Source organism: Natrix helvetica (genome assembly GCF_964273705.1).
Source record: "Natrix helvetica genome assembly, chromosome: 5".
In the NCBI taxonomy this organism is placed as follows: domain Eukaryota; kingdom Metazoa; phylum Chordata; class Lepidosauria; order Squamata; family Natricidae; genus Natrix; species Natrix helvetica.
Genome location: NC_138551.1, coordinates 95219452 through 95243906, shown reverse-complemented (window position 1 = coordinate 95243906; position 24455 = coordinate 95219452). Strand labels below are relative to the sequence as shown.

Below are 24455 nucleotides of genomic sequence, written 5' to 3'. Positions count from 1 at the left end.
GCCCGTTTTTCATGAAAACAGTCTTGTCTTTTTTCAAATAAAAGGCATGAATAGCCTTGGAGAGGCTTGCAGAGTGCTCCTGGTGGGGCCCAAAAACGAGCAAAAAACTGCCAGTTTTTCATGAAAACGGGCCCATTTTTTTAATCAAAAAAATTGCATGCATAGCCTTAGGGGGGCTTATAGAGTGCTGCTGGAGGTTGTGGGGGCAAAAAACAGCCCGTTTTTTGCTCATTTCTGCTGTATTCGATGTATAAGACGCACCCAGATTTTCATCCTCTCTTTTGAGGAAAAAAGGTGCGTCTTATACTCCAAAAAATAGGGTAAGTTAAGCAGGCCAGACTTCATTAATAGATAGATCCAGTGGTGGGATTCAGCCAGTTTACACCAATTTGGGAGAACCGGTTGTTAAGTTCTGAGCAGTTTGGTGAACTTGTTGTTGGAAGAAACCATTATGGCAGAGAACTGGTTGTTAAATTATTTGAATCCCACCACTGGATAGATCCCAAGGCTAGACTAGGAAGCTGGGGGTGGGGTGGGGTGGGGTGATTCTAGAAAGAAAGCAGTGGCTATCATTTGAGGTATTCTCTTTTTTAAAACATGTTTTATTTGCAGTTTTCTTTTCTCACCATACATATTTTGTGGACAATGTATTAACCGGGTCAAGTCTTTTTTGAAACAACGTTAACAATAATAATACAAATAGGTTTGTGTAATTCTAATCTTCCAACTTCAACAATACTATTGCCTTTTATACAATCCTTTATCATTTCCCCACTAATTCATTTAAATACAAATAACATTTATGTAAGCCTTGTATTTGTTATACCCCTGCTAAATAAATACTAAATTACTAAAAAATAAAATAAAAATTACTAAATACTAAGGGATGTGGTGACTCAGTTACTAAGATGCTCAGCTTGTCGATCGAAAGGTCAACAGTTCGGCGGTTCAAATCCCTATTGTTGCATAACAGGGTGAGCTCCGATTACTTGTCCCAGCTTCTGCCAACCTAGCAGTTTGAAAGCACATAAAAAATGCAAGTAGAAAAATAGGGACCACCTTTGGTGGGAAGGTAACAGCGTTCCATGTGCCTTCGGCATTTAGTCATGCCATCCACATGACCATGACAACATCTTTGGATAGCTCTGGCTCTTCGGCTTTGAAACAGAGATGAGCAGCACCCCTTAGATTCTGGAACAACTAGCACATATTTGGGTGGGGAACCTTTACCTTAACTAAATATTATTATTTACTATTTTACGAGTTGCTCATTGTTCCAACATAACTTCAATGTTCAAAATGTGTAGGTTTACTAATAATGCCAAGTATTAACAATATTTAATCAATTTTGGGAGTGTATCTCAAAATAAGTTAGACTACTAGATGGAAATTTAGGATTAGGTAATCTAATGGTATTATTAACATTAATAGTGTGTTAGAGTTTATTGTCAATTTAAAATATTAAGGAGTGGAATTTGTGCAGATTTTGAGGTATTCTCTCTTGCTGGGCTTTTTAAAATTTGTATATATTAGGGTTTTTTTTAATTAAGCACTATAAGCTATGCAAAATCACTTTTTGTGACAGTGAGAGGCCATACAAATTGGATTACACAGCTGATATTTTATTTTAAAAAAACATTTGTATGATCACTTCCCTGGGACATGCAGTTGCATTACTCTGTATAATCTATTGTTGTAAATTTCTCTGATATAGACTATGACAAATCAATCCCAAATCAAGTTTAAAAACATATTTAAAGAAATCTACACATTTCCTGAAAAGGAAACTCTAGCATTCTAAATTGGTTAACCAAGACCTTTTTTTTAAAAGAAAAAACCTGCAACGCGAAGGAGTTGATGGCTGACCTGAATAGATTTCAGTTGCACACCTCTGGGCAGATTCAAAGAGAGACAAGTGTCACAACTTAACATATAAAGCTATTCTGTGTATATTTTGTATTGTGAGAGGACACAATAACAAATGAAGGCATTTGCTAGGTTTTGTTTTGTTTCATGGTAACTAATTCCTGGGGACCATAATGCTTTCTTAAGAAAAAAGAATGTGAGCAGTGTATTCTGCACTTTCTCTGGCTGGGACTGTATAAACATTTGCATGTGGAAGTATTAAACATCTAATGCTGTTGTTCATCTCCATTCTTTTCCTGAGTTGATGTGGAATTGCTGGTTGAACCCAGTGGAACCAACTTCTGCATATTCCATTCACTGCATATTCCATTCAGGTCATCCAAAATGAGAGTATATAGTTGAATAGTTAGGCACCAGTGGCAGGTGCTCCTTCAAGAGAGTTATCGCCCAAAATGGGGGAGGGAAAGTATCTCTCAAGACAATGGAGTCTTCAGGGGAGAGAGCAGGTGATTTGTCAGGCAAGAATAATAAATGTTTGCCCAATTTCATTTGCCAGTTGGAGAAAAAAACTAAGGAATTAAATCACTAATTAATTAAAACTAAGAAATTTTAAAAAATCAGGTACACGTTAGGTGAAACTGGCTTACTGGGATCTATCTCCAGTCCCTCATTGGAGATCCAGAATCCCAGGTAGTCTAAGCGGATCTTGTGGAATTCACACTTAGACAGCTTTGTGTAGAGTTGGGCTTCCTGGAGTTTCCTGAGTAGGCCTCTGACCAGCTTTATGTGTTCTTCAGAGGTCTCAGTGTATATTAATATATCATCCAAGTACACCAAGACTCCCTTATACAGATGCTTGTGCAGGACCTCATTTATCAAAGGTCAACTGAGGTGGCGCAGTGGTTAGAGTGCAGTACTGTCAGCTGACTTCTAACTGCAGTTTGGCAGTTCAAATCTCAATGGCTTAAGGTTGACTCAGCTTTCCATCCTTCTGAGGTGGTAAATGACCTAGATTGTTGGGGGCAATATGCTGATTCTGTAAACTGCTTAGAGAGGGCTGTAAAGCAATTTGAAGCAGTATATAAAGCTAAGTGCTATTGCTATCAGTTGCATAAATATGGCAGAGGGTTCTTGCAACCTGAATGACATTACTTGGAATGGAGAGCAGCCTAGGGGGCAATTAAATGCTGTTTTCCACTCATCCTTAATCCTCACTCGGTAATATGCCTCCCTCAAGTTCAGCTTTATGAAGATTTTTCCCTTTGCCAAATAACCTAGCATGTCCTTCGTAACATGTTTTCCACACATAGGCAGTTCAGCTGCCTATAGTTGATGTATAGTCTAAGGCATGGGTCCTCAAACTATGGCCCACAGGCTGCATGTGGCTGAAGCCTTTAAACTGGCCCATGCAAGACCATGAGGCTGCCCCCCCCACATCGCCTCACCCACCCTTCGCCCAGGCGCAGGACTTACCTTCGTGAGCACTCCAGACTAGAACTAAAAGGTAAGGCCAACAATTTTGGCCTGCAGAATGCTTCGGTGTGTGTGTGAAAAACGGGGCACACAGACATCCCGGGAGGCCAAAAAACTGGTAAAAACAGCCCATTTTTCACTTCCTCCACCCCCAGAAGATAGAGAGAGATTGCTAAATGGGGATGTGGGAGAGAGAGAGACAGAAAGAGAACGAGATAGAAAGAGAGAGAGGGACAGAGACAGAGACAGATTTCTCAAGCTCCTTGGGGCTGAGAAGAATTGCTGGAAAACTGAGTTTCCTGAAATGGACCACTAGACTCCTAAATAACTGAAAAAATAATCTAGTAAAAAGAAAAGGCAATCAAAAGAGCAACATGCAAACAAAAGCAAATAAAACATCCCCAGGAACAAAACAAATTAAAGTTTACTTTGTGTGCATTGTTCAATGGACTGTTAAATCGGCCACGCTCCCTAATCACAAGACCTAGCCATGCCCACCCAGTCACATGACCATCTAATCATGCCCAACCAGCCAGTCTGGCCCCTCAACAGTCTGAGGGACCATAAATCACCCCCCTGTTTAAAATGTTCGAAGACCCCTGGTCTAAGGGAACTGTCCTTTTCTTTGAAAAGCACCAGGGCCGCCATTCTCAATTTCGCTGGCTGAATGAACCCTGTCACAAGGTTCTTGTCTATAAACACTCGGAGCTCATACATCTCTCTAGGGAGGTCATGGAGTATATTTTTGGCTTAGGCAGGTTAGCTCCTGACATATCTATCGTACAATTGGTGGGTCGGTGAGATGGGAATGCATTTTATTCCTTTTTGCTAAAAACCTCAAGCTAGGTCGCGATACTCTGCTGGAATTAGTGGCTGTAACCTACTGCCTCTGCTTAAAGCACTTTTCTAGCCAAAGGCGTGTAGGTGGTTCTTCTTCACATCTGCCACTTTTCTCTATCCCAGCTCACAGGGCAGTTGCACTTTTCCCACCACTATGGGCTCAGTCATCGTGGGGACTACAATAAACCTAACAGCTTCTACGTGACTTCCTGCTTTGAGCCGAACTCACTCGATCAGGCCTTGCACACCCACTGCTATTGACCTGTCTAATTGAGAAAATGCCATGGGTTGCCTTAGCCTCAGTCCCAGCCTTTTCACCACTTGGGTGCTGATCATGCATTAGGCGCAACTTGAGTCCAGCAATGCTGTGCTGTCCCCCTTGCCCCCGAGGAGGGCACCACAATCTCCACCCAGGCCATCATGGGGATGATTGTGCCACTTATCATTGGGTCATCTTCTGCCTCGCTGTCACTCTCGTAGAAGATTGGACCCTTTCTGGGGTTGGTCAGAGTTCTCTCCTTGCTGGACTGAGAAGAGAACTCAATTACATGCTGTCCCACACATATCTTCTTCAGCTTCACCAGGGGTCTCTTTTTCTTGGGTTGGCTGGTGAGGGGGGAGCGGTTGCTGGTCATGGTGTGAGGTTCACAAAGAAAAGCATTGCCCACTTTATTCTGATCTCTGTAGGTATAGGCACATCACAGCACCTGAATTTCTTTTTAAGGACATTCGTGACTGCTGTACCAAATTTTACTCTGCTTGTATTTCTTGACTCTTGTTCCTTTTGATGGTTGAACCTAAAGGTGTAAAATGATACTATTGGTGCCAAAAATCCTAACTACTCATACAGTCTTATGTAATTTGAGCTAACAGATGAGGAAAAGAACTTGGAGTAATGGAAACAATTCAATGAACAATTAAACAGTTTATAGTGTGTTTGCTGCAAAAAAAATATAGGGGAAAAAGGAGGAGGAGGAAGGAGTGTTTGATGCCTTAAGTTAGTTTTAAAATATAAGGAGAAATATAAATAAGTAAATAAGACCAAGAGCATATTAGGGATAATAAGAAACAGCATTGAAATTACAGCTAGCAATATCAGAATACTGTTATTATCAATGCTGTGATTGCATTTGAAATACCGTGTGTATTAGTTATTGCAGCTACACCTCAAAAAGGATATTGTGGAGCTGGAAAAGTTTCAGAGGAGGACAACTCAAATGATCAAGGGGCGAGAGCGGCTTCTGTATGAGGAAATGTTATGACATTTTGGGCTTTTTATTTTAAAAATAGGAAGATCAGAGGGAACATGATTGAGGTGTACAGAATTATACATGGAGTGGATAAAGTGAAACAAAAAAAAAAGGTATATTCTTTTCCCCAAAATACTAAAACTAATTTTCCCATTAAATTGAATCCTAGAAAAATCAGGACAGACCCTTTTGTCTTTTTTTTTTTTTACATAACGGATAAGTTTAGTTTAGTTTACTTCATTGTTGTTGCACCTCGTACAACAAAATTAAATGCCATCTTCAGTGTACATTATAACTATAAAAATAAAACACACACAAACATCCGTCACCCGCCCAGATGAGCGTGCATGCTCCCTTTTTGGCACTTGGTGTCGAAAAGGTTTGCCATCACTACACTATACCATCTCCAATAGATGCCTACCCAGCTTGTCTTTGAAAAAAACCTCTAGTAAAGAGAGAAAACCATTTTATGCAATGTTTCCTACCGATTGACAATTCTTACTTTTGGAGTAAAATCTATGTAAAGATAGTTTTCTATTTAAGATACATATTAATTAGTTTATTCAGCATGAAATGGAGTTTCATTTTGTAGCATGAGGCTGTATATTCTGCAATATTGGGACAGTCGGTGAGTCAACTTCAGGGCAGAGGAGGAGTCGCTGCAGGACAAAGATGACAGTTGCTCTTTAAAAATTATGATTTAAATCAAGTTGATTTAAATCAGGCCTTTTTACTAGTGATTTAAATCGTGATTTAAATCAACTTGATTTAAATCAAGTCCATCCTTCTGCCACTTAATGTTTTTCCACTCTCAAGTTGTCTGGGTAAAAAAATATATATTTAAAAGTGCTAAGAATATTGGCAGTCACCATAGCATCATAACATAGAATTAGTACTATCACTAAAGATTTGGTGGCATTTTCTGGATTAAAAAGGGAATACAGATAGAATTAGACATCTCGAGAATCTGCTGAAGAAAATGTGAAAACAAATATCTTTAATACATTTTCTGGGAGGGTTTTTTTGTGAATGGATTCAGAGGTGTACTTCCATATTCCCAACTATGAAAATTGTATTCTGTTCTCCCAATAGCAGCCAGAATAACCAGTTATAAGAGGTGGCTATTGCTACAAGTCCAAAACATCTGAAGCATCACTGATCATCATCCCTAACCTTATCAATTCTTATCATTAATTCATCACCCTGATCAGCTTCTAATCTGACTGTAGCAGCTAGAATACAGGTAATCCTCAATTTATTGAGTGACCATTTGAAATTATGATGATGCTGAACAAAGGGATTTATTACCAGTGCCTAAAGTTACAGGCATTGCAGGCCCTTGCTGTCACATGATCAAAATTTGAACGCTTGGCAGTCTGCCCACACAGAGGTACTGCAGCTCGTCCCATCTGCCTATTTCCCTCCCATCTAGGCCCCAAACAGGGGTGTCAAACTGGATTTCATTGAGGACCACACCAGGGTTGTGTTTGACCTCAGGGGGACTTGGGGGGCCTGGCCAGCTCGACATCAATCATGTCGGGGGCACCTGTGGTGGCCAAGTGCTAAGGCAGGACTTCCTTCAGAACTTTCCTCTTAATTTAACCTTTCCTCTTTCCTTCCTTCCTTCCTTCCTTCCTTCCTTCCTTCCTTCCTTCCTTCCTTCCTTCCTTCCTTCCTTCCTTCCTTCGTCCCCCCCGAGCTCCGTTTTCAGTGGCAGAGGCACTGTGGGCCCGCCCTTTCCATTTCCAGGGTGGCCCCATCGGCCAGATCTAAGCACCCTGTGGGCTAGATTCGGGCCTTGCATTTGACACCCTTGGCATAGAACAAGGGAGCCACACCTCCCTTCCCCACCAATCACCTAAAACCCTGGAAGTTCCAAACACCTGGGAAACTCTGTGAATTGGAGCAACCATTATTCCCACCCCCCAATGAAGGCACAAATGCTTGGGAAGCCAAAACCTCTTTAAATTATAAAGCTTTTTTTTGTCCCCAAACTGTTGTAAATATAAACAGATTCCAGGTACATACTACCACATGTGGTAGACCTGTAAAAAAGGAAGGCATTTTTTTCAAAAATTTAAAGGAATTCTCTTGACACCTTCAGTTTTCAGAGAGAGCCAAAACATCTGGCTTGCATCAGCAGGCAGAAGATTATAGTCACAGCAGAATAAAAGAGAGAAGATCACAATATTTAGATGAGTCTACTATGAGACTAGAGATCTTATCTTGAAGTCTTACAATTTTTTGCCCAAGTATGGAATCCCTCTATTTAGTATAGCTTTGATTCAGATTACAGATAGTGTTGAACTTTGGTTTGTTTAGCAGCGGGTTTTTTAAAAAAAAAAATCAGTTGGCTTTAATCCAAAACAGGCTTTATTTTCAATGGCAACCCATGAGCTTTTTCTCCAATAAGCAGGCTAATAATGAAATAATATCCATGAGATTATTCATATGAAGACAAAAATGTATTTCTTCTAGAAATAGCAATAGCAGCAAAAGGACTTATGTACCACTTTACAGCCCTCTCCAAGCGGTTTACAGAGTTAGCATATTGCCCCCAACAATTTGGGTTCTCATTTTACCCACCTCAGAAGGATGGAAGGCTGAGTCAACGTTAAGCCTGGTGACATTCGAACTGCCAAACATCAGTCAGCTGGCAGTCAGCCGAAGTAGCCTGCAGTACTGCATTCTAACCATTGCACCACCGTGGCTCATATAGAAATAGATTAGCAAACACTGCCACTATTTGTAAATATAGGTAGCTTTCAATTTAGGACCATAATTAAGCCCCAAAGTTTTGGTCATAAGTTATTTTGATCATTACAGCAATCACATGAACTTCACTGAATTTTACAACTGCATCATGGCTTTCCCAGGTATGGGCATTAAATGACTGTGTGGGTCATTAAGTAGAATGTGAGATGATCCAGGGGCTGGGAAAGGCGCTGGGAGGCCCAGTGCAGGTCACATGCAAGTTATGGCGATGCTGCAGTGTGCTATAAGTGCGGGGGGGGGGGCAGGGAAAGAAGCTGTAGCTGCCCAGCCTGGTCCAGCAGCACAGCAAAAAGACACCACGCCAGAGGTGGTATTCAGCTGGTTCTCTCCGGTTCTGTCACCTCTCCAGTCTCTCTACCATGATTTTGCCTTGAGCAAAGGCTTGCTGAGGCCTACAGGGATGAGACATTGCATCCCTATAGGCTCTGGTTGCTTTTGCAAAAAGCCTTTTCTGGTGAGAGCAGAGGCCAGGATGGCCGCACGTGTCCCTCCGAGCCTCTGTTTTTGCTTGCAAAGTCCTTGAGGAGGCCTTCGCTTGTGAAAATGGAGACCTGGAGGGATGCACACACCCCTCCTGGCCTCCTTTCTCGCCAGCAAAGTGTTTTTGCAAATACAGCAAAAGGCTTTGCAAATGGAGGGAAGGCTTTGGTGCTTCAGGCCTTCCCTCCGTTTGCAAAGCCTTTTGCTGAGGATCTCGTCCAAGCTTCCGTTTGCAGAGAACAGAGGCCTAAAGTACCATGAGATCAAGTGAGATCAGTAGTATGAAATCTCATGCTACTGATCTTGTGTGATCTTGCGGCACTTTAGGCCTCCATTCTCTGCAAATGCACTGAAGGCATGAAGCACCAAACAGACAAAGAAACATGGCTCCCTACTTTATTTTATTTTTATTTATTTTATTTTATTTGGTTTGTCAAGCATGTATGAGAAAACAAGTACAAGTATGAATACTACATATAAACATATAAGTATAAGCAGGAATAAGTATATACATAAGAAATGAGAACAAATAAATGGAAACAGTAGGACAGGGGTGGTAGGCATACTGGTGCACTTATGCACACCCCCTTACAAACCTCTTTGGAATGGGGTGAGCTCCACGGTAGACGGTTTAACATTAATGTTTTGGAGGTTTGAGGATGTAACAACATCTTTGCAAGGTGAGTAACCACAGGCCTAGTGCCTGTAGAGATCCAGTGGTGGTAGTGGGGTGTAATAGGCAGGGTGAATGTTGCAATGCTTCTGTGGTCGTTTGTGTGAATGACTGCCACGGTGCTGCAACATTTCTGTGTCGTAAGTACTTAGAAGGGGGATTAGATCATAACTTCAAACAGTCGGTAAGTGAACTGTTGTAACTCGGGAATTAACTATTATTTATGAGATGGATACCCTTTATTTGACTCCTCTGTTAAGATCTATCCAGTGTGGTTGAACCTCTGAAATAGCGCTCATCTTCTTCAGAGCTCTCATGCTCTATAGCCATGCTAAAGCACTGCCTCACTGTAGGCTATTCCTATTATAGCAATGGCACTTAGACTTATATACCGCTTATGGTGCTTTACAACACTCTCTAAGTGGATTATGGAGTCAGCATATTGCCCCCAACAATCTGGGACCTTATTTTACTGACCCCAGAAGGATGGAAGTCTGAGTCAACTTTAGGGTTTGTTGCACATCCAGGAGGATTCAACATTTTTATCCCTATTGAGTCCTTCCCAAGGACCTGGGATAGGCAGATGTTGTTTGATGGCATTAAAGGTATCGTAGGATATAAGCTGCTCTAAGTAACATTGCCTTTTTTGCAGTTCACTGGTGGTGATTTTGTTAGTGCTGATGGTGTTCAAGTGACCTTGCAGTTGTTTTCAGCTGCACCCAAATTGCCTATTACTATTGATACTATCTCTGCTTTCTTTGGTGACAGTCATTTTACTTCTATTTGCAAGTGTTTGTATTTTGTGGTTTTCTACAGTTCTTTTTCTTCTGTTTTGTTGTCTCCAGCCATTGCAGCATCTGCTATTCAGACTTTTTTTGTCTTTCTTATAAACAATGGTTAAATATGGGGTATTAAATTTAATCCAGGAATCAGATCTCAGTTATGAGGCAATACCCCACCACCACCACACACACATACACAGGGGTGGTATTCTGCAGGTTCTGACCAATTTTACATTATCCTTCCCCTGGAGTGGGGAGGGAATGGAGATTTTACAGCATCCTTCCCCTGCCATGCCCAGCAAGCCACTGAATTTGGTTGTTCAATCCAGTGGAAATATGCACGAATCACTAAAATGTTGATCAACTGCAGAAAGCACAACCCCTCATGCCTCATCAATTTAGGTGTGTAAGAATAGAAAAAAATAGAATAACAGAGTTTGAAGGGACCTTGAAGGTATTCAAGTCCAATCCCCTGCTTAGGCAGAAACTCTACTCCGCTTAAGACAAATGGATATCCAACATCTTAAAAACGTCCAGTGTTGGAGCATTCACAACTTCTGGAGGCAAGTTGTTCCACTGATTAATTGTTCTAACTGTCAGGAAATTTATCCTAAGTTGCTTCTCTCCTCGATTAGTTTCCACCCATTGCTTCTTGTCCTACCCTCAGGTGTTTTGGGTAAAATTTTCCCTTGTTTAAATTTTTATATCACTTGTATTCTTAGTTCAGAGAACAAATTCACAGAAATATGATTGAGAGACAAATCAATATCATAAGAGTTTTTTAAAAAAATAAACTTTATTTTTAAGAAATAAAGATAATATTTATTAAAATATAAGCAGTGTGTCAACTAACTGTTAGTATTAGTGTCCGACTAAAAGTTGTAATAAAAGCAGGCATTTTCAGGAACATTAAAATCCCAAAAGCAAATCTGTATTGAGTACATCTTTCCGGCACAGAAGAAAGCAAAACCAACTCTAAATTTTCCCATGCAACCTTGCATAGCTATAAATGAGTTTAATCCCCTCCTCCCATGGAACGGGTCACATTATCAAATTAGGAATCAGCCTATTGTTTTGATAACAGTCCACATCTTGGCAGACACCCGCAGAAGTGTCCTTTGCTCTCACAGTTGAAGATCATAGCCTCCACATTCCATCTCACACTTCCCTCCCCCCAGTTTGTTGGCAAGTTGAAAAGCAATAATAGTCACAGGAATCTTAAGCATTTTTCAGTCTTGACACAGTGCTTTCCATAGGCCAAACTTTAATATTTTTTATTAAAGAACTTTTTTTACAGTTAAAAGATAACCATGAAACAATATGAGGAAATTTAAGAAAGAAAAATGTTGAAAACAATAGAAGGTGAAAAGAAAGAAAAAGAAAAATATATAATATTAAATAGAGAACTAATCTTTTTTAAAGCAGTTATAGAAAAACTTGAAACATTTTCCTCCTTATATTGCCTAACATGATTCATTTCTCCTCATATTCAACTCTTACTAATTTGTAAATCCAGAAATCACCAGTTCATTTTTATCCATTTTCAGCAAAAAGTGTATAAAGGATTTCCAGACTTTTATAAAAGTTGTTTTCCCCTCCCTAATCAAACAAATCAATTTAGCCATTTCTGCAAAGTTCTGTCATCTAAGGAATGAAACACTCTGTCGTTTTGGCAATATACTCCTTCCTCCCCCCCCCACCTCATTGCATTTCTTTTGCAAATGTTCACGTTCCATTTCGTTTTCTCTATTGGAATGGGTCTTCTACTTTCTAATGGTGCTTTTCTTGTCCTAATACCTTTGATTTTGGTGCTAATCAACCATACAGGCATCTTCTTAGATTGGAGGGCCATTTTCCAAATTTTAAGAATACATTGTGCTTGAATAATTGTGATTTTAAATAACAAACGTTCTGCACGTGGTGTGCACAAATACATGCGGCATAGAAAAACGGGGCTACATAGAACATCATGGAGCCGGGACAGGTGGGTGGCAGGTCGCCACTACCGGTTTGCTCAAACTGGTCTGAACCGGCTAAATATCACCTCTGGTCTGGACCCTTCAAAAAACTGGAACTGAACCAGGGTAAAGCATTCATAAAACTTCTGCTAATTACCTTTTGCTATGTGACTAGTATTACAGTAACTAGAAAATCACTAGATAGCAATGTGGAAATTTAAAAAATCTAGATCAAATCTAGATCAGATCTAGAGCAGGGGTCCTCAAAATCTTTAGTTTATCAACTCCTTCATAAAGTTTCAGATTATTTATTGCAATCCAAACATTTATTATATGAATGAAACTATTTTTTTAAAAAAACTACTTTAACTTATAGTACTCAATAGGCAGACAAAAATGCCAAATCCAGTCTGAAACATTTGGCTGGCTGTGCAACCAACAACAACAATGGTAATGCTGAGTACTGGAGAGAACAAAGTGACCTACAAGAAAGACCAAAGGAAGAACAGAAAAGAGGCATGGGAAGATATGGCCAGTAGTACATTAAAAAAATAGCTGGAAAAGCAGATGATAGCAAGACCTGGCAAGAGGTAAGAGCAGGAAAGTTGAAAAAAGAAACAGAGAAGCTAATTCTAGCTTCACAAAATCGAGCCTTAAGAATGAATGCCTACAAAACCAGAATTAAGAAGACAACAAGTACCGCCTTACAAAGAAGCTAAGGAAACAGCAGACCATTGGTTAGCTGCTGCAAGGAGATTACACAAGTTGACTACAAACTACTGTGTGACAAAGTAGCAATAATGGTGCTTTGGGAGCTCTGCAAGAAATATCATTTGCTTGCATGCAAGAAGTGGCGGGGGCATAAAATAGAGCAAGTCATGTAAACTAGAGAAGAAGCTGAAGTGCTCTGGTACTTTAGAATTCAAATGGACAGGTATCTGCCATGTAACACACCACCACTTAACAATTATCAATAAGAAAGATAAAAATACCAAATCAAGTCTAAACATTCAGACTGTGTGACCAAGAGGTAAACTCAAGGCCACTTGACTGACTATCCAACCCTGAGTAATACTATCTCATCACTAACCACTTCACTTTCACAACTAGCATGGAGCTCTATAGAGGTTCCCAAAGATAAACTGACCCCAATCAATGACATTCCAACATTTATCACCCTCCTTTTGACTCCCAATCATTTATTAACTCCCTAGGTAGTCCCATTAACCTTTGGAGATGGTGGTTATTCCAGGAGGCCCATCCAACTGCCAATCAGCTGCTCATGCTAATTCAGGCTGACCGGGCTGTTTGCTGTTTGCTGCAAGGATGCAAATTATTGGGAGGCAGAGGCCAAAGGGTGGGGGCCAGTGGGTGGGTGGTGCTTCACTTTTGGGGAGGGGGGAGAAGAAGAAATTCTAACATAGGAACAAACATCATAGGAGAAAAAATAACATTTACTATCGCCATTATACTGCAAATGCTGTAGTTATATAACCCTAATAAATAAATAATATTATTTCCTTTACCTCCGCAGGCTGTATATAGCTCTATCAAGAATGAAAAGCTACAGTGGGCCATGTGAGTACCCCTGTTTAATGTCTATAGTAAAACTGATATTCCTTTTTTAAGAATAATTTTGTCCTTTATTTTTTTATTTCTACCTGTTTATTTTTCACACAAATCCAAGATATGTCTCAGAAGGAAAATAAAAAGTGCTGCTGTCCACTTTAACATCAAATGGCCATAAACAAATGTTGTAAATTGGGGGCTACCTATACCCTTGATGGCAAATCTATGGCATGCGTGCCGAAAGTGGCACGCAGAGCCATCTCTCCAGTCATGTGAGCCATTGGTCATTGCTCTTCCAGGTTCTGGCATGCTGTCTTCACATCTGCGAGAGCACCGGAAACCGGAAGTGCAGCCGCCCGGTGCACATGAACGTGCCAAGAAGGTGATCTTCCAGTTTCCGGCGTGCACATGCCCACTGCCCACCTAATCTTCTGGTTTCTGGTGCACATGCATGCGTGAAGACCATCTGGCCATTGTGCATGCACGTGCTGGAAACAGGAATCTTCCGGCTGCTCTTCTGGTTTCCGGCACACATGCATGCGCTCCATTACAGCACTCGGTGCCGAAAAAGTTCGGCAACACTGACCTATACTGTACGAATGAGCCCATTGAGGAATGAGTCGGAGGACATTTGCTGACTTTGTAAACTGTTTAGAGAGGACTGTAAAAGCACTATGAAGCGGTATATAAGTCTTAAGTGCTATTGCTATAAAAAAGTCTATAAAAAGCATACCTCAGCAGCACACAGAAACTATATTCAGCTAAGGCTCACGCTCGACTACTTTTTGGTGCTCTTCCCCCCCCTCCCCCGTGATGATAGTTATGAAACAGAATTGACCAGGACAATTTAATAAAAATTCCCAGCTTAGCTTTTCTACAGAGGTGTTGTTAATCATGAGTATGCACTTCGTGCATTTAAACTATTATTAAAGACCCATGAGGGATGCAGTGGCTCAGTGTCTAAGATGCTGAGCTTGTTGATCAGAAAGGTCGGCAATTTAGCGATTCGAATCCCTAGCACTGCATAACAGAGTGAGCTCCCGTTACTTGTCCCAGCTTCTGCCAACCTAGCAGTTCGAAAGCACGTAAAAAATGCAAGTAGAAAAATAGGAACCACCTTTGGTGGGAAGGTAACAGCGTTCCGTGTGCCTTTGGTCTTTAGTCATGCCATCCACATGACCACGGAGGCGTCTTTGGACAGCACTGGCTCTTCAGCTTTGAAACGGAGATGAGCACCACCCCCTAGAGTCAGGAATGACATATGTGCTATATATGTGAGGGGAACCTTTACCTTTAAATAGAAGTCCAACAGAACCAGACTGCTTTACTCAATAAAGTTTTTTTTCTGAGCAGTCAAGCCCCCATTTTTAATCACGGAGATGTTCACGTTAAATAACTGTCTCCAGATTCCAAAGAGTACTAGTTTAAATAGGCTTTAATCCTCTCCCCATATCAGTTTTGGAGGGCAGACTTAAAAAAGTTCTCTGTGAGTTAAGACTGTCCCGTCCCTGCAAGAGGCAATTGAAATGACAGCCAGGCCGCATTAGTTCTGTACCCTACATACAGTGATGGGATCCTGCTGGTTTAACAACCAGTTCAGTGATCGCGTGTTTTGCTGCGTGCACAGTTTTACCAAAACCTACCTTCCACATTATTTCTTGGGGAGCAACACAGCTGAAGCGTGGCAATCCGCTCTGCCACGCTAATCAGCTGAGAGAATTTAGGTAAGTAAAACGCAAGGGGGGAGGGAGGGTCCACCTGATTGTGGGATCAAAGTGGTTCGTTCTCAGCTGATCGTTGGAGCTACCGGTTCCCCCAAACCAGTCCGAAATGGCTGAATCCCACCCCTGCCTATATGTATGAGGTACAGTAATAATGGAACATGGCTGTCATTTCAATAACCTCTTGCAGGGACAGTTTTAACTCATATGAGGATCCTGGGAATTGTGGTCTGAACTCATAACTTCTTACCTAGTAGAATACCCAGGAAATTCTTATCATTTTATGTATAGTTCCTATTGCCAGATCAGTATGACTTGGTTTCCCTCAGGGTGGATAAAAAAATCTGATTTTTAAAATTTAAATTGGATTTTTTTGTTATTGTTATAAAATTTATTTTAATAAAATACTTCTGGAATAAAAATCTATCCAAAGATAGTTTACTATTTAAGATACATTAATAATTTGGTTTATTCAGGATGAAATGGAGGTTAGTTATGTAGCATGAGGCTGTATATCCTGCAGTGTTGGGAAATTGCAGAAATTGGGTTTGATCATACAATGACCTGTTTTATCATCATCATGATTTATAATTGTAAATATGAGGCTCCGTTATCATCCTACCAGTAATATCTCACATTCACTCTCATTCATTCAGATCTTACATATCCAAAACATTTCCTTTGCTAGCCAGGCCATAAATGGATGTGAGAAGTCACTTAAGTACTCTTTGAGATGAACCTTGATGGGGGTGAAAGAGGGGGCTTTGGAACTCTCTTCCCTCAAGCTTTTTTTTATAATCAGTATTGGATTACTCAGATGAATTGCTGGGTTACCTCAGTACATGAGTGGGCTGCTGGGGGTTCGCATAGGTTCGGGCGATTCTCTAGCGAAGATTCTGCATGGTTTGGCGAACCCCCAAATCCCACTCCTGGCTGGCCCCTCCCACCACACCACACCCAGGAGTCTCCATGCAGCCCATTCATCATACCAGGTAAGGGCAGGACCTGCAATTTTTTTATATTCATTTTTTTAAATAAAGTTTTTTATTAGATAAACATTAAAAACATTGGACATAGTACAACCTTTCTGGCATAAACATTCCCATATAGTGATTAGATCTTATAACAATTACATTTATATCCATTCCATAAGTGTATGTAGTCAGTCAGATTACCTGTCTGTTGATATAATTCTTTTATATCATACTTTCTTTTATATAATTCTTTTATATAATTAATTGTAATCATACAAATACATATCCAATTTCTACATATCACACATTCTTAATACTATATTTTCCAAGTCTTAACTTGTCTGTGTTTTTCTGTCCCTGCCTTTTCCCTTCATTTCTAACCATTGGTACCATTTGTCCCAGATTTCGTGATATTCCGTCTCACCCTTGTCTTTGAGCTCTAGAGTCAATCTGTCCATCTCTATCTTATTTATTATTTTTGGTTCCGAGGGAGTCTCCTTATTTTTCCATTTCTGTGCAAAAACCAGTCTTGCCACCATTAAAATATGCAGCATTAAATATAGTCCACCTTTGCCATGTTTTTCTTTTGTGATCCCTAGTAGAAATAATTCTGATCTCAACTCCATCCTTTGATTTAGCATCTCTTCCAAATACTTTCTTATCTGGTGCCAAAAAGCCCTAGCTTTTGGGCACTCCCACCACATATGGTAGAAGGTCCCTAGTGCCTGTTGCTGTAATTTTTGAAGCCCACCCCAGTATCACAGAACTTGTCATGATCATCAAAGCCTGGTGAATTTCTTTTCCTATGGCTATCCCATGATGCTAAGTAGTGCAAAAACTTCAGAATGATTTTTTAAAATAATGTTATTAAAGTAGGAATAAGGAATAAAAATTGTACAAACTACAAAAATATAAAAGAAAAAAGATTCCTCCTTCATCCCAACAAAAATGCACAATTTTAAATGTATTGCCATATCTTAAATTGTAATCTAAACTTTCTTCATCCTGTATCTAATTTCTCAACTACTAAATAATTAGCAATAATCATTAGTAAATAATCATTATTAACTAGTAAATATAAGCCAATTTTTGTCACTTCTCAGAAAGCCCCTAGAACCTATTTCTTTTATACATACAGTAAAAATAATAATAATCCAACTCTATTTTATAATTTAATAGTTCTATATCTTCTGCACCATCCTGTTTCATTTGGAAGTCAATACATCCTTTTCTGCATCCCTCTCCTTCCTTGTCACATATTAATTTATTTCATTTATCAATTTCATATTTATCCAGAATATCTTGTTCTTCTTCCAGTGCATCCTTAACTTTTTATCAATCATTTCTGAGAGTTTCAAAGAACCCTCTTTGAAACAAGAACTCTTGTCAAAAATCTTCATAAACTTTTTCTTGGCATTCCCTGGAAAAAAAAAATCATTGTTAAGAGTATTTTTTCCATTCTTTGTTATCTTTTACCTCCCTCTAGTGTCCAATTCTAGTATCCAACTTTTAAAACCCCAGGATCTTGTTCCAAAGATACTTTTCAAAAGGCAACTGGACTTTCTTGGTTTTTTTTTTCCCTGAAGACATTTTGAGTTTTCAAAATTATTCTGAATTCTGAGAACTAGAAAACTAGTTCTGAGAAGAACTGAAGAAGCTTCTTTAATGAGAAGTATCTTGAATATTTTCAAGAAAAAACTAGAAAGTCTAGTTGCCTTTTTGGAAACACCTTTGGAACAACCATGACCTGGATGATTGAGAATCTCCACAGACATTTACTTTACTTTTACTTTTATTTGCGCTTATAAACCACCCCCTCTCCCAAAAGGGACTCGGGGCGGTGTACAGTCCATACAAGAAATACATCATATAAATAATTAAATAGTTGAACAGTTAAAATTATTAAATAGATAGATAGATAGATATGGAGGAGGTTAAAAAGAAGGTTAAAAGAACTGTACAGCTGAGTAAAGTATATAAATATAGTTTTAAAAACCCCTAAAAATAGCCCATAAATTAAATTTAAAAGCAATTCCCCTAAAATACCAGTTAAAAATAAGTCTGCCAGGAGGTAACAGTTATGATTGTGCCAGGCCAGCTAATCGGAACAGGTGAGTCTTCAATTTTTGTCGGAAGGAGCAGAAGTCGGTGGTGGTTCTAATGTCGGGGGGAGGTCATTCCAGAGGGTTGGGCCCATCACAGAGAAGGCCCTACTCCTTGGCGCCGCACGTTGGCATTGCCTAGTGGACGGCACCAGGAGAAGTCCCTCCCTGTGAGAGCGAATTGGCCGCAGGGATGTGTGTGGGAGGATGCGATCCCGCAAGTAACTAGGTCCTGTGCCATGGAGCGCTTTAAAGATGGTAATCAAAACCTTGAAACGCACCCGAAAAACCACAGGCAGCCAGTGCAGCTCGCGCAGGAGAGGTGTTACGTGGGAGTACCTAGTACTCCCCATGACAGCCCGCGCGGCTGCATTCTGGACTAGCTGCAGTCTTCGGGCGCATCCCAAGGGAAGCCCCATGTAGAGAGCATTGCAGTAGTCCAGACATCCCATTATCTTGCTTTATCTAGCAAAGGGGTAAGTGCCAGTGCCACTTTCTCATGAGGAAAAAATATTTCAAAAAATTCAAGATATGATTCAAAGTCCATCTGTCATCCATCCCACTTAAGTTAGTTGGAGTCTTCAGTTCTCTCAAAATCACCCCAATCAAATAGGTTCCTAACCAACCTAGCTGACAACTTTGTTGTCCAAAAGGTAGAGAAGGGAACTAGAGGGACAGCAATACTGGACTTAATTCTTACAAATAGAGAAGAATTGATAGAGGGAGTTGAAACTGCAGGAGCCTTGGGTGAGAATGATCTTGTCATACTAGAATTCAACATAATGCAAACACAAGCAATAGAACACCAGAGTCCTAGACTTAAAAGAGCTGATTTTAACAAGCTCAGTGAGAAGTTGGGAAAGATTCCTTGGATGAAAATCCTAAATGGGAAAACAACTCAAGAAGCTTGGGAAACTCTGAAAAAATATGATCATAAAAGCCCAGTCCAGCACAATAGCGCTGAAAAAGAAAAACAAGAAACCCAAATCAGTATGGCTGCACGAAGATCTCTCTGACAAGTTGAAAGACAAAAAGGACAAGTACAAAAAATGGAAAGAAGGACACATAACTAAGGCAGAATATCAACAGATAGCCAGAATATGCAAAGACGAAGTTGGGAAAGCAAAGGCTCAGAATGAACAAAAACTTGCAACAAAAGTCAAAGCTAATAAAAAAGTTTCTTCTAATATATAAATAACAAGAAAAAAATCAAGGAAACAGTTGGTCCACTAAAGAGAGAAGACGGCAAAGAAGTAACAGGCAGCAGAGAGAAAGCAGAGCTGCTTAAATGATTCTTTATATCAGTCTTCACGCAAAAAGAAACAATAGTCCAATCTATCAAAAATATAACTGTAGAAGACAGACTAGAAACAAAAGTTAAAAGAAGCAAAAAAAACAACAACTAATAAGAGAACACCTGCCTTATCTTGATAAATACAAATCACCAGGACCTGATGGATTACATCCCAGAGTTCTAAAGGAGCTGGCAGATGTCATCTCAAAACCACTGTACCACATCTTCCAAAAGTCCTAGAGCACAGGGAACTAACAGAGGACTGGAAAAGAGCTGATATGGTTCTCATCTTCAAAAAAGAAAAAAAACTAGACCCAGGAAACTACAGACCAATCAGCGTAACATCAATACCCAGGAAGATACAGGAAAAGATAACAAAAAACCAGATCTGCCACCATCGAGAAAGGAGTAAAGTAATAACTAGAAGTCAATGTAGGTTTGTTAAAAAACAGATCATGCCAAATCAATCTTCTTTCATTCTTCAACATAATGAATAAATTAATAGACCAGCAAAATACTGTGGACATAATATACTTAGACTTTTAGTCCTTAAAAAGGGCTGCAAGCAAAGATGGTTCCTCCCTGAACTCCCAATTCCTCAGCCCATATGAAATGATTATTCCTGCAGTTTACTCACAAGGAGAAGGTGAAAGGAATCAAATGGACTATCTCAACGTTTTCTAATTATCCAGAGGGAATGGGCCCTACATCCCATGCCAATCTCTATCACAACACCATCCCACTGCAAAAGGGATATCCAACTCACTATTGCTGTCAACGAGAAGTGTTGAGATAATATTTTTCAAGAATTTGATATCCCATCTTAACCTGACTTGGCTTGACTTAAATAAGACGCTGAGCTTGTTGATCAGAAGGTCAGCAGTTCAGCAGTTTAAATCCCTAGTGCCGTGTAATGGAGTGAACTCCCGTTACTTGTCCCAACTTTTGCCAACCTAGCAGTTCGGAAGCACATAAAAAATGCAAGTAGAAAAATAGGAGCCACCTTTGGTGGGAAGGTAACAATGTTCTGTGTGCCTTTGGCATTTAGTCATGCCAGCCCACATGACCACAGAGACGTCTTCGGACAGCGCTGGCTCTTTGGCTTAGAAACGGAGATGGGCGCCACCCCCTAGAGTCAAGAATGACTAGCACGCATGTGCAGGGGAACCTTTACCTTTTAATATACTCTTCTACATGCATACTTTTCAGGTTTTTCTTTTCTAGGACAACTATTTAAGTCCTGCTGTTAAGTTGTTAGATAGCAATACTTAGTAGCAGTACATAAGGTCCTCAAATATCTGTTTTTTTGTAGTCAAATTGTTGCTTATGACAGTCTTATTCTGTTAATATGATGTTTTGGCATTCTCATCTAGTTCCTGCCCTGATTAATTTGCATTTACTGGGGGTTGTAATTGAGGAGTTATAATAAGGTGAGATAGGGAGGTTGGAACTCTTCCTGAAGATTATTATTCTTTAAAGACCCTGGCAATTAGTGTTTTGTCAAAAGGCAAAATCAAGTTAACCCTGGGAGCCCTTGGTTGATATTTTGCATATCTAAATTACTCAGGAGAGTAATTTAGTTTATTTCTGAAAGTTACTCCCAACTACTTGTTCATCACGATTCATGACTGGAGGTTTTTAAGAAGAGACTGGATAGCCATTTGTCTGAAATAGTATAGGGCAGGAGTGTCAAACTCAAGGCCAGTGGGCTGGATTGGCCCATGAGGGAAAGATGGTATTACAGTATATGCTTACATTATTGGCATTAAAATGGAATATTGAAATATTGAATAACTATTTTTAAAGACCATACATTAATACTAGGATTATATAAGTATGATTAATATATACTTTATTATGATTATTGATATTTGTATCAAAATGAACTGTACCCAGGGACCACACTGTTCCTGTATTGAGATTGATGTATATTTAAAAATGAAAAACTAATAAAACATTTTAAAAAATCAATATGCTGATGACATCCAGCCATATTTTTAATTTTTGGGTTTTTGCTTGTTTATTTCAATCTGACAGTGAGCTTAGTGGAGAGTCCAACTCTCATTTGCATTTTTTGTTTCCATAATTCTGGGATTGGTCATTCTAGTACTTCGTAAACCTGATCCTGAGACAGGTTAACAAATATTAAGTTACCAGACAACTCATAACCTTTTAGGTCATTGTTTCAGAGCTATTTCTTTACAGGTTTCCTCAATGCCCTAAAAAATTCCTAAAAATTCCGAGAGGTATTCAGAGACGTAACTGCCTTGAAAATAGCCCATGTTGAAGTGTAGCACAGACATCAGGAATTGGTTTATACTAAACGTTTTATGACACTTTGTATTATGTGCTAAAATGCTTTATGATAATTTCTATGTCTTAAAATGATTTATAAAATTTGCCAAATTCTAAGGGAGTCATGGGTTGCAGATTTTTCCTAGCTGGTGGGTTTTGTAATCTATCAAGAAAACCATAAGCACAGTATGTGTCCATGAAATAATAGAACTCAGCTTGAGGGAGAGTTTACTTTTTGTGAGAGTGATATGCAATACTTCACTTCATATTCATAAGAGCCCTATAAACTCAACTGTACATTTTAAATGTACTAATAGGATTTCAAGTGATATTGAGGTTGAGGAGCTTCATAGCTTCTCCCCCTTAGCATCAGAGTTGAGCAAGTAAAATAAATTTATTCTTTAAGATGAAACAAATTGCCCCTTTTACTCACTATATAATTAAAGTCTAACAGGTCAGTTTGTAATTTTTTTTTTCTATTTAACAGGAAAAGACCCATCATTTTAATCCTTTTAAAATAAAGCTGGCCTGGAATAGATAGTATGGATCCTTCCATCTTTTCTTACATTAAAGAAAGATCATACTATGATGCCTGAATGATTTCTGGTACTACAAAATAATAATCAAGGGAATAGTGAGAGCTGCGGTGGCGCAGTGGTTAGAATGCAGTATTGCAGGCTACTTCTGCTGATCACCGGCTGCCAGCAGTTTGGCAGATCGAATCTCACCAGGCTCAAGGTTGACTCAGCCTTCCATCCTTCTGAGGTGGGTAAAATGAGGACCCAGATTGTTGGGGGCAAGAGGCTGACTCTGTAAACCACTTAGAGAGGGCTGCAAAGAACTGTGAAGCGGTATATAAGTCTTAAGTGCTATTGCTATTGTTCCTCTTGCTGTTTAAAAATAATCATCTCTACAGAATGAAGTTCAGATAAGATTGCAGTATTCTCAGGTGCCTATTCTGTTGTCTGTGCTGAATAAATTAATCGCCTGTTTTGTTCATGGCATTTTCCTATATACAGTAATAGCAACAGAGGCAATATTCTGCTGGTTTGCACCCGTTGGCCCGAACTGGTAGCGGAAATCACGAGCGGGCCTGCCCACCCACTCCAGCTCTATGCTATCCCATTTAGGCAGTTTTTTTTAGCCAAAGCACTTTCGCGGAAGGCACTCACATTTGCGAACTGGTAGGAAAGGTAAGTGAATACTACCTCTGAATAGCAATCTCCCATATTACTGAGAAAATCGGAGATGATCTGGGCCTTAAAATACTGTCCCTTAAAAGACACTGCACTCAACAGGTTTTTAGATATGTGCTTTCTCAATCTAAAATACCCCAAAGCCTTGGCTGTATTTTGATGAATAGGATATATGTCAAAGAGGTGAATCTCTGATGCTTCTCTGTCCTTCTAGAGATGAAGAAGAGCTGCGAAAATCCCTTTCGGAATTGGCAGACCCCAACTCAAAGTCTATCAAATGCATCAGCAGCTGCAGCAACCCCTTCCTGGACTTCTCACAGGATCCCAGCATTGCTATGTACAAGTACGGTTTCCTGGTGCGCAAGAGCCATGCCGAACCAGATTGCAAAAAGAGTACGTGTGAGAGTGGTGGCATGTTTGTGAATGAGAGAGAGAAGCAGGAGGGCATTGGGAGGGTGCTCTTTTGAGGCTCCCAGAAGGATAATTCCTCTTTGCTGTGCCATCATGCAACTTGGAATGTAAGGAAGGAGAGGCTTATTTTGCAAGGGTCAACTTTTAAGCCTGTAGTTGCTTTAAGACAGGATTCCTTTTACTTCTGCCTTTTTCACCCCCATGGTGGTTGGGGGCCTGAGGTCTCCTGGCCTCCACTGACCTCCTTTTTCTTCAATTGCAAATTATGAGAAAGCAGCCCTTTCTCCATGAACAGGATTCTGTGTGAGATGAAGATGCAGGGCAGCATCCACAGAAAGGGGAAAGAGAGAGGGGGGGGGGGGGGAGAGAGACAAAGAATGCTATAAAGATAGAAGAGGAGAGGGAGAGACACAGGAAAAAATATGTTTAGCAGACACCCCCCCCCCCCCCATTCTGTGTTTTACATTGATTTTACATACATCTCTCCCTGGCACTTGTAAATATGGCTTTTTTGATATTTTGTGGCATTCGTTTTCCACAAATATGGTTGATACTGTATCTGCATTTCAAGTCTGGTATAGCATGGTTTGCTCTGTTCCAAAATATGCATCTATTTCATATTCCTGCCCATGGAGGACTCAAATTATATCTACACCAAGTACATACTGATTGGGTTGCTGAAGGAAAAAGTAGAGGGTCTTGAGGCATGACTAGCCACTTTGAAACACATCCATGAAAATGAGAAACTCCTGGTAAGGGCAGAAGTCTTTATCCAAACGGAACACACCAAGGAAAA

General features: G+C 39.9%; 1 protein-coding gene across 1 annotated transcript in view; it reads left to right on the top strand.

The window, feature by feature from the left end:
* The window catches only part of LOC309393730 (PH and SEC7 domain-containing protein 1-like), a gene marked incomplete at its 5' end in the record, with an annotated part of 73769 nt that overhangs the window by 32410 nt on the left and 16904 nt on the right, over nucleotides 1-24455 (top strand). Inside the window, 2 exons of the mRNA XM_081956225.1 lie at nucleotides 13632-13675; nucleotides 23463-23641. Of these exons, the coding sequence (XP_081812351.1) occupies nucleotides 13632-13675; nucleotides 23463-23641 (223 nt within the window). The remainder of the gene's footprint in view (nucleotides 1-13631; nucleotides 13676-23462; nucleotides 23642-24455) is intronic.